The sequence below is a fragment of the Salarias fasciatus genome, chromosome 11 (genome assembly GCF_902148845.1).
Source record: "Salarias fasciatus chromosome 11, fSalaFa1.1, whole genome shotgun sequence".
Taxonomy (NCBI): Eukaryota; Metazoa; Chordata; class Actinopteri; order Blenniiformes; family Blenniidae; genus Salarias; species Salarias fasciatus.
In genome coordinates this window covers 17,552,520-17,564,732 of record NC_043755.1, presented here as the reverse complement: position 1 = coordinate 17,564,732, position 12,213 = coordinate 17,552,520, and the positions used below count along the sequence as shown (strand labels likewise).

Below are 12,213 nucleotides of genomic sequence, written 5' to 3'. Positions count from 1 at the left end.
ACCTTTATTACTGTTTATATATCAAAGTTTCCGATGAAACGTGTACAGTTAGTAGCACATCGGTCATTTATGAAGTAAACAGGTGTAACCCAACTGATCCACTATGACGTGACGTGTGCTGCAGAGGGTGAAAGAACTGTAAAAAAGAACTGTAAAAAACCTGTATGCCAGTCTAAATGTCATAGGGTGTCAGAGGGTGTCAGAGGCAACAAACAGCTGCGGTTGGGCTTACTCCATCCAGCCTCTCACAGCCCATGATTGATGATGTGATAAAATAAAGTTGCTCTAATTTCATTTGAGAGTTGTCTTCTTTGGCTGTGAACTCCTCTCTCAGCTCTACTGCTACCTCTCACTCTTTCTCACCCTCTCGTCACCCTCCATCTTCCTCTTCCTCATCCTCTCTAGGCAACATCTTCCAGAAAAGGTGCTGACCTGTGGAGGTGTTTACTTCCTTATTGAAGTGGTAACAATTAAGCATTGAGGTGTTTGGCCAGTTAATCTGTGAAAACAAACAAACAAATGAAAAAGAATGTGTGAATTCAGACAGAGATGTTGGTTTGGCTCATAATGATCATTGCAATTCAGCAGACTCTGGAGCTGGAAGCGGAGATTTGTACAAATCCCTCAGTAAATTTAGACAATAAGGTTTAGATTTAATGAACCGAGGCAGTGGAGTCCTGCTCCTGAAAAATAAACACCATATGTCATCTTCTGAGGAAATTGTACAGTTGTGTGAAATAGGACTAATTGAAAATCATTTCAACTGAAACAAGATGTGTTGCTTGTCTAACAGTGAAAATGTTGTTTGTTTCTGTGTTCAGTAAACAGTATTGATCTCACTGGAGAGATTATGGTTCTATACTGTGAGTAAGATCAGACTCTCGCTTTATACAGGACCTCTATGAGCGTGAGAGTGTTTCACTGTGAGCCTTCTGCTTGTTGTTTTTCCATGTTTGCTGGCTAAACACACAGTTGTACTGCATCCACACTGCGGAAAACATTTGGAGCCAGTACATACCATTCTGCTGTCATTGTTAATCGCTATGAAGATCCCAACCGGGTCGGAATAATATTTATATGTGAAGGAATTTGGCTGCCACTTATTTTCTACTAGCTTCTTCGGACGTCCAGAGCACTGAAACTTTTATCAAACCCTTTTTTTTTTTTTCTTACAATCCTCTCTACTGTTTTGTTTTCCTCTGCATCATGAGGACTTGGAAAACATTTGACCATTTGGCTCTCCTGAAATACCGCTGACTCGGTTTGACACTGTGGTTTGAAAACAGTATTTTTTTTTCTTGGGTACATGCATTTGTAAAAGGATGTTTCTTGCAGCAAGAAGGAAATGTTTTTCTGCACTACTGTACAAACCGGAGAAACTAAAGTTATCCGAATTTTCAGAGAAGGAAAACTGAATACAAAAGCTCATTGAAAAGCCTGGTCAGACCTCCTTCCTACTGATAAAGACTTTCTGCATAGATTAAAAGGTTTAGAAAATATTTGGTGAAAAAAAACAACAGACCTTAATAATGATTAGTTGTATGATGACACTTTAGATTTTATTTTCTTTAAATAATTTCAACTTAACTATTATCATACAAATGTTCTGTATGAGCCAGAAGAAAACATCAAAGAAAGTAAGAAAGTGTCTGAACTTTAACAAACATATATTGACGACTGGTCATTTGTCTTGTTGGTAGGCGTGAATGTGAGCAACAAAGGAAGGTATGCCATTTACATGAGGACGAATTCCAAAGCAAACAAAAGGAGGAATAAAAAAAGAAACAGCCAGCGTCGGGATTGCATTAAAGCCACGTCCTTTTATTCAGTAGTGAACCTCATGAGAAACATTTCAGCATCAGATCTGTAGTGACTGCCTCCGAGCGCAACATCACCTTCTGATTGGTTGATGGCTGGATCTTGTTAGTGGGTAGATCCTGTCAGACTTAATTCAGTCACCTTAAATGAAAGTGAAGCTGCAAAATTTGACTTTTGAAAAAAAAAAAAAGATCATCGAAAGCAGTGTGGAAAGTCAGGTTATTAAAACACGAATGGAACCCTGCAGTCCATGCAGACAGACCTGGAGCAGACCTCTCCTTGTATTTTTGTTGTAAGGATGGCGTTAAAAACATATAAACCTGGATTATAGTACAAATATAAATTACTACATATAGATTATAGTGTAATGAACATACTGTATAAACTGTGAGGGCCCAGAAGACAAACGTTCATGTTTTCCAGTACTTATGTTGCCAACAAGAGCTAACCTGCTGCATTAGCTCTGCTTTACATTATAGTATTTCCTCAACAGAAGCAAATCCCGCTGAGAACTTGCAGCTGTGATCCCATGCAGCTAAAGCATGATAACCCTCTTACTGAAACAGCACCAATAGATTAATGTATACAGTGTTGTAGTAAGGCACTGAGGAGCATTCAAATGTTTAATTTCCTACTTATAAAGCACGGTTTGTGACCAGCTCTTCCTGTTTATCTCCACTTAGATGCAGTCTGCATTCAGACAAAGGGAAACTGCCTCAACGCAGTCATCTTTGCCGAGTTAACTAACTTCTGCCTCACATGGGGAAGCAGATATAATTATTAAAGTTTGGCAACATAAAGGGCAGTGGCTGTAGACTGGATGCTACAAAACAAGTCATGACAATCCTATGAAAAAAATGCATATATGATCAAACATGCTTTGTATAGAACTCACAAAAAGTCAGAAATAAGATTTGAAATCTAATTTTTGGTGAGAAATAATGAATAAACTATCTTCTTGTATAACCATATAATCCTCACGTCTCACAGAAGCGTTGATTTTGAACAATTAGAACATAAATAATGCTGGTAAAATGTGAGTGGCCGTATCAAATTCAAACCATTTGAACTAAAATGTATATTCAACAGGGTTTGTGCTGTCTCTCAAATGAAAAAGTCCCTTTGGTGTAGTGGCACAGATAACAACAATCAGTATGTAATTTAATTTATCTAAATTATAAAGTGTGCTGGTCTGCGTAGCCCTGCTCTGTGAACAAACTGTCCCTATCCCTTTAACTCCAAATCCACTGCAGCTGTGTGTAGCGGACAGTAAAGAGAGCAATGCGCTTTTGGCTGTCGTCAGAATATGCTGGTCACTTCTGCTGCGCCTGAATTATAGCCTTTAGCTTTGGCTCTAGCTGTCCTGCTCGTCTTCAACACACACTCCTCGAATAAAATTAAACAAAACAAAAAAGCCTGATAGATTGCTGATATTTGAAAGAAGCACGGCTCAAGGACTTTTACGGAGGCTACCACTGCATAAATACAACGAAGAGACAACCTATTTTAAAAATGGCTTATAGAAATATAAACTCTTAACATAAAAAAAACACTCTGAAAAAGCTAATAAAAATAATTTTAAACAGAAAAATAATGAACATTTATATTTGGTCAGTTCTATAAGAAAGATCTGAAAAAAAAAACAAAAAAACATTTGTACCTGCAGAGTAACAACATTTTTCATACCAATACTGGGCAGCATTGAAAAGGCATATTCACTCACATAACAAAAATATTCATTTCTGCAAAGAAAGCGTACAGAAAATTGAAATGTAACACAGTTTTTTTTTTTTTTTTTTTTACAAGCAGAACAAATCTGACCTCAAAAAAAAAAAAGAAAAAAAAAAGAAAAAGAAAAGAGGTCTCAATGTGTGAAGCCCTCCGACATCTCCCCACTGCTGATATCCTGATAAAATAACTGGGATGCTTCAGCCTACAATCCATTAAAAATAATCATTTCTCTGTGATATAGAACAAGAGGAGCCCCGAGTGGGGGAGCTTAGATAACTGGGTCTAAAGGCACAGAGGTATCACCAATTGTTCAGCTGATAGCTATTCCAACCATAGAATAGCTGCCGTACCTAACAAAAAAAAAACAAAAAAAAAAAACACATGCATGTAAATCCAACTTCTTCTTTAAGTCACGATGACGGGAAAGAATTTTTTTTAGAGTCTTATGTTGTTTCCTTATGGCCCCCTTCTTCACAAATGCTGGAAATTATGCACGCGGATGAAAGATGGCAGGGAAATGATGAGGGGATAAAATACAAAAAACAAACGACGCAGGTGTTTCCATTTCAAACTTCAACAAGAGGAATCATTTTCAGCTGATCCTTTGTCAGTCCTGATGGACAGGAGAGAGATTCCACTTCGGGTCGTTCCTATTTCAGCCTGTTCAGGCATAGAATTCCTTGGTAGGCGCTTTGTGGTAGGCTGTTGAGGAAAGCTTGTTGTCTCCCAGGTCGTAGCTGCCCTCGTCCTTCTTCTTCATGCGGTAGGCAAGGAGGGCGAGGAGGAAGACGGCACAGAGGAAGCCCACCACGCCGCATGCGATCACAGCTGGACAGAACACAAAGAGCACAGTAGGATTTTAAAATGAGCTTTCCTTTACAACACTCACGGGTCTGAAAGCTTCATTATCATGAAAATTCTGCTAAGTCATGTTAAAATCCTTCCATGGATTTTATCCGTCTTATCCTTACCTGCCAGCACCTCGATCCTCTCCCATGGGTTCTCGGAGGCCACTGGCTTAGGAGAATGTGCGTCGAACAGTCTGCCGCCTCGACCAGAGGGGACGTCGATTTCGTTATCGACCTTTTTGGTTGGAACATCTTTCTTAGTTGTGGGCGCGTTCCTCTCCACGCTGTTATCCAGGTCGGACTCTTCAGCCACGCCGATTGTGCTCCTGCTTGTTTTCTCGGGAGTCGTGACGCTGGACACGGGAGTGGGGCTTTTGGGTGGTGTCAAGGAATCAGCTGTTGGGCCGACATTCAGCACCTGGAAGAGTGTTGACAGAAGAAATTATATTTGGCTGTTAAAATGACTTTTTCAGCTCGAACATAATCAAAAACAGGAAATGAAAGTACAGGAACAGGATTGTTGAAGCTTGTTCTTCCTATTGCTGGGTTGTTGCAAATCTTTGGAGTACAAGAAACATTCCTTCACATTTCATACTGAAACACATTAAATGGTAATTTGAACTATTATTCTTCTCTCTTTAATAGCTACCACCGCTTGTGTGTCCTTGGCCCTGAATCATATGTATTTGCTAATGTTTCTGACAGAAAAGGGATAATGTTACCTCCTCCTCCTTCTTGCCGTTGCTATCAGGCAAAGTCGTCTCTTTGTCCTTCACTGTGACTGAAGCCTCCGGGCTGGTCGCTGCTGTGGTCGGCGGGCTGGGAGCAGAGCCTGCGGTTGGCTGTGGCTGAAGTGGTGAAGTGTTGGAGATGTTGAGGAACCTCTTGACTAACTCCTCATCTGGAATGTTGAAATCTGAGATGGAGGAAGCAATCATCAGAATGGCACTTCAGAGCAATTTTCTTTTCAGCATAGGGCAATAACTGAATAGGAGTGGACTGCAAGGCTACATTTTGTAATGCTAGAACCATATTTTGGTTCTTTCAAAACCTTATGTGGATAAAGGATAAAGCGTTAACTGAGTTGACTTAATTGTTTAAAATTAACAGGATTAAACAACAAAGCCGGGCAACTTTTCTCAGGTCATAAAAAAGTCAGTCTTTGAAGATGTTTGGATTTTCTGAGCCACTGATGCAATGTTAAATTTTGATATTCATTAACTCTGTTTCTACTGATACAGGAGCAGTGGAATCTGGGAGTTTTATAAAGGAGTGGAATCCACCAAACCACATCTTAACCTCGTGTTGTGATGGTGCTGAACCTCAGCATGTTATTCACGGTGGGGACACAGGTGAGTCACTCATATTAAAGCCCAGGATTACTCAACATCTGCACAGGGCCAATAAAATATCACCTGGTTAATACAACATCGCCTCAGGACAAACATCTGGCACCTGGGAGTGCTTCTGTGTCTACAGGACTGATTACTCATACATCTCCTTGAGTGACTGCACACTGATCTCTAATGTCTGCTATTCATGATGACTTTTTCCACTCTGAAGGTTTCTGGTCTCAGAAAAATACAGTGAACATGTGAGGAACGCTTTTAGGAAGAAATGCGTATGAGACAACACACGACTTCAGTGATTTGATCAGTCACAGAGGAAGGGATCTCTTTACCATAGTCTCCAGATCCTGAGCCTGATCCATCATCTTCACCATCTTCGTCATCTATAGGAAGGCCCCCAGATGTGTGGCCTTCTATATACAGATCGTCTGTTGTTGAGACAGACAACTGTGAGGAGACAAGCTGCAAGAGGAAAGAGAAAAGGCTTGATTGTTATGGGAAGTTGAGGGGAAACGCTCACAGGGACAAAAAAGGAGGGAGGGAGAGACACATAGATTCACACTTGCAAAATTCCTTTCACTAATTGAAAACATGTGAATGTCTCCACAGAACCAGAGTAAGACAATACCGCTCACAAGCAGTGATGTATGCAGGCCAAGTATGCCTGAGTGTGTGTGCTGCCGTCTGTGAGAGCATGACCGCAGAACATACTGTATCCGTGCTAAAGTGTGTGCAGTTCATGGAAGCTGGGTTATTGCTCATTTCATGCGCTGTGTCAGTAATTTGTGATACTTCACAGAGGTAGACAGCCGAGATCTAAGCGTGTCTCAAAGGAGGAGGAAGAACCAAGCGAAAGCAGCTTCAAAGACAATGCACACAACAGACATGTTAACACACACCTACAAAGAGAGTGTTCTATATATGATCAAATGCAGCTCAGGGGAAAGAAGAAAGAAAAAAAAAAAACTCTCACCAAACCCCAAGCCCACATAAAGGAGCACAACGACAAGCACAGACTCTTTACCTAAGGCCTTATCACACAAAAGGCAATTCAACAAATGACTCAAAATAGAAAACACGCAGATCAAAGACAGAAAACCAATAATGACTCTGGGACTCTAAAATAGAGGAAGAAAAGGCTCAAACATGTGTCGCTGTTAAAGACAGACACACACATACACAGACATGGATGAATATGGCCCATTGAGAACTGAAGTATGTCTGGTATGTATACTATGCTTCCACTAACACAGGTGCTGAAAGGGGGAGAAAGGAGGGACACTGGAGAAAAGAAAAAGACTGGGATAGTTCTGTGTGCTCTTCATACAACAGGTGCTGGAGACAAATGAGAAGAAAAAAATAAAGCTGGTGGAGTGAACAAGAGTAGCATAAGTGACACTGATATGAACTGATACGATTTCCAGCATAATATAAAAAACACTCCATTAAGCATTATGTAGTGGTAACCTGTAACAGAGAGGAGCAATCCGATGTACCGTCTGCATGTGTGCTGATGGGATCATAAAGAGTTACACCACCTTTTCTGATCCGATCATAATTTTAATTAGACAGAGCAAATTTAACCGGACAGAAGTGTTTATGTAAAGCTTTTTGTTTGCATCTGTCCTTAATCAAATTATTTAATGTCATGTGACTACATCTGTAGTTCAACAAAACTAAAAAGGAAGGTTATTTTCCGTTTTCCAAAAATTCCTCTGAATATTCTACCTTCTTTCATGCTAAAGTGAAAATGAAAGAGTAAAGGTAAAAAGAAAAAAAAAACAGTGTGACAATCCAAATGCCTTCACATTGAGGGAAAGCAGGCTGATTGGAAAATGATTAATGTGACTTCTTATAAGACACCAGAATCTCACAACAGCAAGGCCAAAAAAGATAGCACAGAAGACATTCTTGGGGTCCTCAGCCAAGGATTACAAAAGCAGATGCGCTGCCTCTCAAAACAAAGACACGCACACACACGGCTGTGGACATACAGTACGTGAGTGACCGTCAAGTGACTCTTATGTCTTTAAATTTAGAAGTGAGGCAGGTGACCACTCAGAGTTTTGCTTTGATGTGCAGGGCGACTGACAGCCCTGACGTCTCACAGGTTGGATGTCATTGGGTGTGGGTGTGCAGTTAAAGAAGGCTTTTGACGCAGTCACGTCAGGAATACCTCGGAAAAAACAACCCAAAAACTCCCAAGTGAATGAGGTCTGCAACGTACATACTAAAAGCAACCAAAATTTGATTTAAGTAAAGGTTGACAGCGACCTCAGGTGAGATTAAAGACTGCTATTCCCACAACAAGCTTTTATTTCAAACAAAATGAGACATATTCAGTGATACACTGCTGTACTAGTGACAATCTAGAGAAATCAAAGTGTGTCGTTAAGACAATAAAACTTCAGCTGCAGGAGAAATGAAACACAAACAGAAAACAAACAAAAAATTAGATTCACTTTATGATAGCGTTAAATCAACACATGTATTTTCTTTTAAATTTGATATCAGTAGATAGAAGGTCACGTCAAAAACCACAAGACCTCCACAAATGCACAAATGGTAGACCACTTCAAACTCACTAAAAAACTTCAACAACTAATAGTGTAGATATACTATGAGGTTTAACGCTGAAATTATAAACTGAAATAAAGGGCAAAAGCAACACAGCTCTCACTTTCTTTGAACCTCTCTCTTGGGAAAGTAATGTTTTGTATTATGGTTTACTGGAAGACATGACTCAGAGGTTACACACATCTGGAAAACATACCATATGTACACGTATATAACAATCAGGTGTGCTTTTCTCATAGTGAAAGCAGTTTAATGGAAACATCTGTATCACAGTGCTACAGCGATAAACGGAGATCGGGTGTGAGAATGTAATGTTAAAATCTACCAGTCAACAAACCCATATATTTTGCTCCCACGAGGCTGACAGTGATACTTTTCTAAAACAAGCCGTAAGTCAGCAACTGAACTGAACAGTCAGTTCAGTTCGGGGGGGGGGGTTTGTTGTGCAACAACCAAGAAGCACACAGCGGACCTGTCATCGTCGGGTCCAGCCCGTGTTGAGGAGGGTATGTGTTTGACTAATGTTCGGTGTCATAAAATGCTTGACCCCCTCAACAGTAAAGCATGTGCTTGGTTGCTCGAACGTTGCTGTACTATCTAAAAGTGGAAATATTGGCCACTCTGGGTCAGGACAGAGTTCAGTAAGATTGGATTTCTGTGAATGTGGTACAAAGAAGTTGAAAGAGGCACAACTGATGCTGTTGTCTCAGATGTGGACAATGTTAGGATGTCACTAAGTACAGTAAAAGTAACTTGAAAGTTCTGGTCTCAAACTAGAAAACAGATACATCCTGTATTCAGTGAGCAACAGTTTTTTTGTTGTTGTTTTTTTTGGTACTTGTACGAGAACACACTAAAATACCTGACTAGTTTTTGAGTTTGGCAACTCTTTACTAGTTTCAATGTGATGATCCCTTGAGGACATACCGACATGAACAAAAATAACAAGACTGGTCTCCATGTGACTTTCAATAACGTCACTCAGAAGCACCAACAAAATCATTAATAATAGCACTGTGAGGAAGTGTCATCTTCTTCCTCCTGCAGTTGAATGGAAAACTGTTTGCATCCCATGTAGGTGCTTGCTTGCCTGGACTAGCCCAACGGGACTCAATGTGAGTCATTCATCCAGAAAATGACACAACTGCCAGCTCTCAAACTGTCATGGGGCAGAGAGCCTGTTTCGACATTCATCTCTCAGAGGTGAGCAACATCACTGACTGACTAACCAGTAATTCATCAGACACACTCAGGGAAAGACGGTTGGGATAAAAGATTAAGTGTAACACACCCAGCAATTAGGACAGGAATCTATGCATCAGTAAAGTAAATAAGGACTGCAGCACACATCACACAATGACAATGATACCATTGATACCATTGGGACAGTTTTTATGAGAGATATGGCCTTGGCTGTAAATTAAATTACAACTTCTTTTCAGTTCTTGCTACAAATATCCATCCAGTGTCATGTTTCAACTCTGCCTCTCACAATATACAATCAGAAATCTGAAACACTGTTCATTTCTGGAGCAGTGCTGAGTTTTCCTTACTCTGATTTTTACAGTCAATAAATCATGCAAGGACACCCCCCTCCCCAACAAACATGTGACAAAGAACAGAGCCTGTCATTTCCAGGTGTTTTCCAGCCCTACAATAAACACACGCACACGCACACGTGCACACAGAAAGGGGGAGACAGCGACCAAAATGATCTGTTTTTGGTTAAAGGTAGACTTGTCAGGTCTGGGTGGAACATTTCTGGACTCAAACCCTTTTAGTAAAATGAAAGGTTTTCTGTATTTTTCTCATGTTCAGTTTGTTTAGATAAATATTGACATTTTCTAACCATGTGTGGATGAGAACTGGGGGGGGGGGGGGGGGGGGGGGGGCGCTCGGTTTAAATGTCACAGCTGGGAGCTAGTGGCCGGACAGGCTTTGGCCCTGAGTGAACTTCGCACTAAACCAGAGGCCTAAACTTGGCTTTAATGTAGTTCCTTGTTAGATATCATATCGCATAATCTCACAAGGTAGCTTCATCCTCTATGTAAATACCTCGGCTTCCCACACGATACATTTGGTTTCTCCTTAAAACCAAGAGCTTTTTCATGTTAATCACTTTCATCTTAGGTTCGATCCCCTCCAAAAAAAGAAAGGTACGTCAATTTAAAAAGCTTCAGCCACTATAACGTTAATTATGTCGGCGGTTTATTTAACAGTCAACTGAAAGGAGCGAAACTTTTCGGAGGTTAAACGCGTCCTAGCGGTTCTAACGTGAAAAAAACAAAGACAAAAATCAACTTGTGGAGTAAAGCTTCAAACTGGCCCACTAGTTAGTTAAAATGTGAAATAAAAGTGTCATTTAAAGACTTAAAGCCACTTACTTTTTCACTGAGAAGCCCAGTCGACAACACGACGAGAAGCAACCACATATTCTTCATTTTAACTCCCAGAAGGAAAAAAAATACTTATATATGTTTGTATGTGCTCGAAAAATACGAGTTCAACTGAGTTCAGAAAGTCGCGGAGCTGAAGCGTCTCCTCGGGTCTGGTCTCGCTCGGTGAGGGCCGCTCTCTTTGTTAAATCTCGGTCCACTCTCGCTCGGCTCCCGGACTCGCAGTGAGCAGCAGACGGACTGAAGAGTTGTTTGGACTCGCCGTGCAGCGTGGCTCCGCCGTGACGTCACCACGGCGTGACGTCCACGCGCGGAGGTGGTCACTTCTGGGGGGCGTCTCTCCTCACGTAAGAGGATAGCGGTACATATATGGAATAGGAACTTCGGGGGGGGGGGGGGGGGGGGGGGGGGGGAATTAAACTGATGATTGAGGCTTTCTCTGTCTTATTCTGATTAAAAGTTTCACTTGTATATCAGTAGCTTCCAGACCTGGGGAACTCAGCTTTACTGCATATAGATCAGAGGCTGGGGGAGCTGGGACTGTCCGGAACAAGATCCAAACATGTAGACTTCCAGTACAAAGTGACTGGAATTCGCCAGTTTCCAGTAAACATGAATTAAGTGGAGAAGAGGCACATTGACGAGGAGTAAAAGTCTCAGGAAGACCCTCAACGCTCATTCTGAACACATATCTATCTTCTTAACTATAAAGTGGATTAAAAAACTTTTTAGTCAGGGATGCTAATATATATAAAAAAGAACTAAAAATAAAATACTCAAAAAACTTGTATGTTCACTTAAAGATGGATAATATCCAATTAAATTCTAATCTCAACCAGTAAAGCGGATATCGCCATCTAGTGTTCAACAGCAGTCATTACAGTCAAGAGAAAGATGTGCTGGAACTTCAGTAGTTCTTCACAGGGGCGGACTGGGGGGTAAAAGTGGCCCAGGAGACATGGACAGACTGGCCCACTTCATGCGTCGTGTGGCAACCAACCAGCCAGCGACACAAGTTTCATGTTCCTGAGTTCCTCGCTGAAAAAAGAACCAATTTGGACCACAATCGTATAATAATAATTAACCTTAAGCTTTAAGTAGCTTACTGTAAAATAACTGTAGGTATATTTTGATTTTATAGCATGTTGGTACAATAGAATTTAGCTTACCTATTTGCCAGTCTGTTAGTGACACCACATGTCTATACCATGAGTCAACCACTAGAGGGCAACTAATTACAACAATAAGTTCATTTCACAAAGTTTGTTTTATTTAAAAATAGATGAACAATATAGATGTAAATATTATTTCTATATATATATATATTATAGATAAATAAACTACACAGCAAGCAACTATACAAACAGCTATATACTATCATGTGATAACTTATCCTTTATATAAAATAAAAACTGTGCAGCTACTATACAAACAACTATACACAATAATACAATATAAAAACTTATAGTTATTTATACCTTAACCTTTGTTAGT

At 40.4% G+C, this 12,213-nt stretch overlaps 1 protein-coding gene across 1 annotated transcript; it reads right to left on the bottom strand.

Annotated features, from left to right (window-relative positions):
* Positions 1 to 3,415: 3,415 nt before the first annotated feature.
* On the bottom strand, positions 3,416 to 10,953 carry LOC115397209 (syndecan-2-like). Its single transcript, XM_030103426.1, has 5 exons — positions 10,708 to 10,953; positions 6,079 to 6,208; positions 5,120 to 5,313; positions 4,521 to 4,815; positions 3,416 to 4,377 (listed from the first exon to the last, which is right to left on the bottom strand). The coding sequence occupies exons 1-5, from the start codon at positions 10,762 to 10,764 to the stop codon at positions 4,214 to 4,216; spliced, it is 840 nt and encodes a 279-aa protein (XP_029959286.1). The 5' UTR covers positions 10,765 to 10,953; the 3' UTR covers positions 3,416 to 4,213.
* Positions 10,954 to 12,213: the final 1,260 nt, after the last annotated feature.

Bases quoted from the DNA above. Each gene is read 5' to 3' on its own strand.
- LOC115397209 (XM_030103426.1), bottom strand. From the start codon at position 10,764: ATGAAGAATATGTGGTTGCTTCTCGTCGTGTTGTCGACTGGGCTTCTC. The intron at 6,209-10,707 runs GTAAGTGGCTTT...TTCCTCTTGCAG, and splicing joins CTGGGCTTCTCAGTGAAAAA to CTTGTCTCCTCACAGTTGTC. The intron at 4,378-4,520 runs GTAAGGATAAGA...TGTTCTGTCCAG, and splicing joins GAGGATCGAGGTGCTGGCAG to CTGTGATCGCATGCGGCGTG.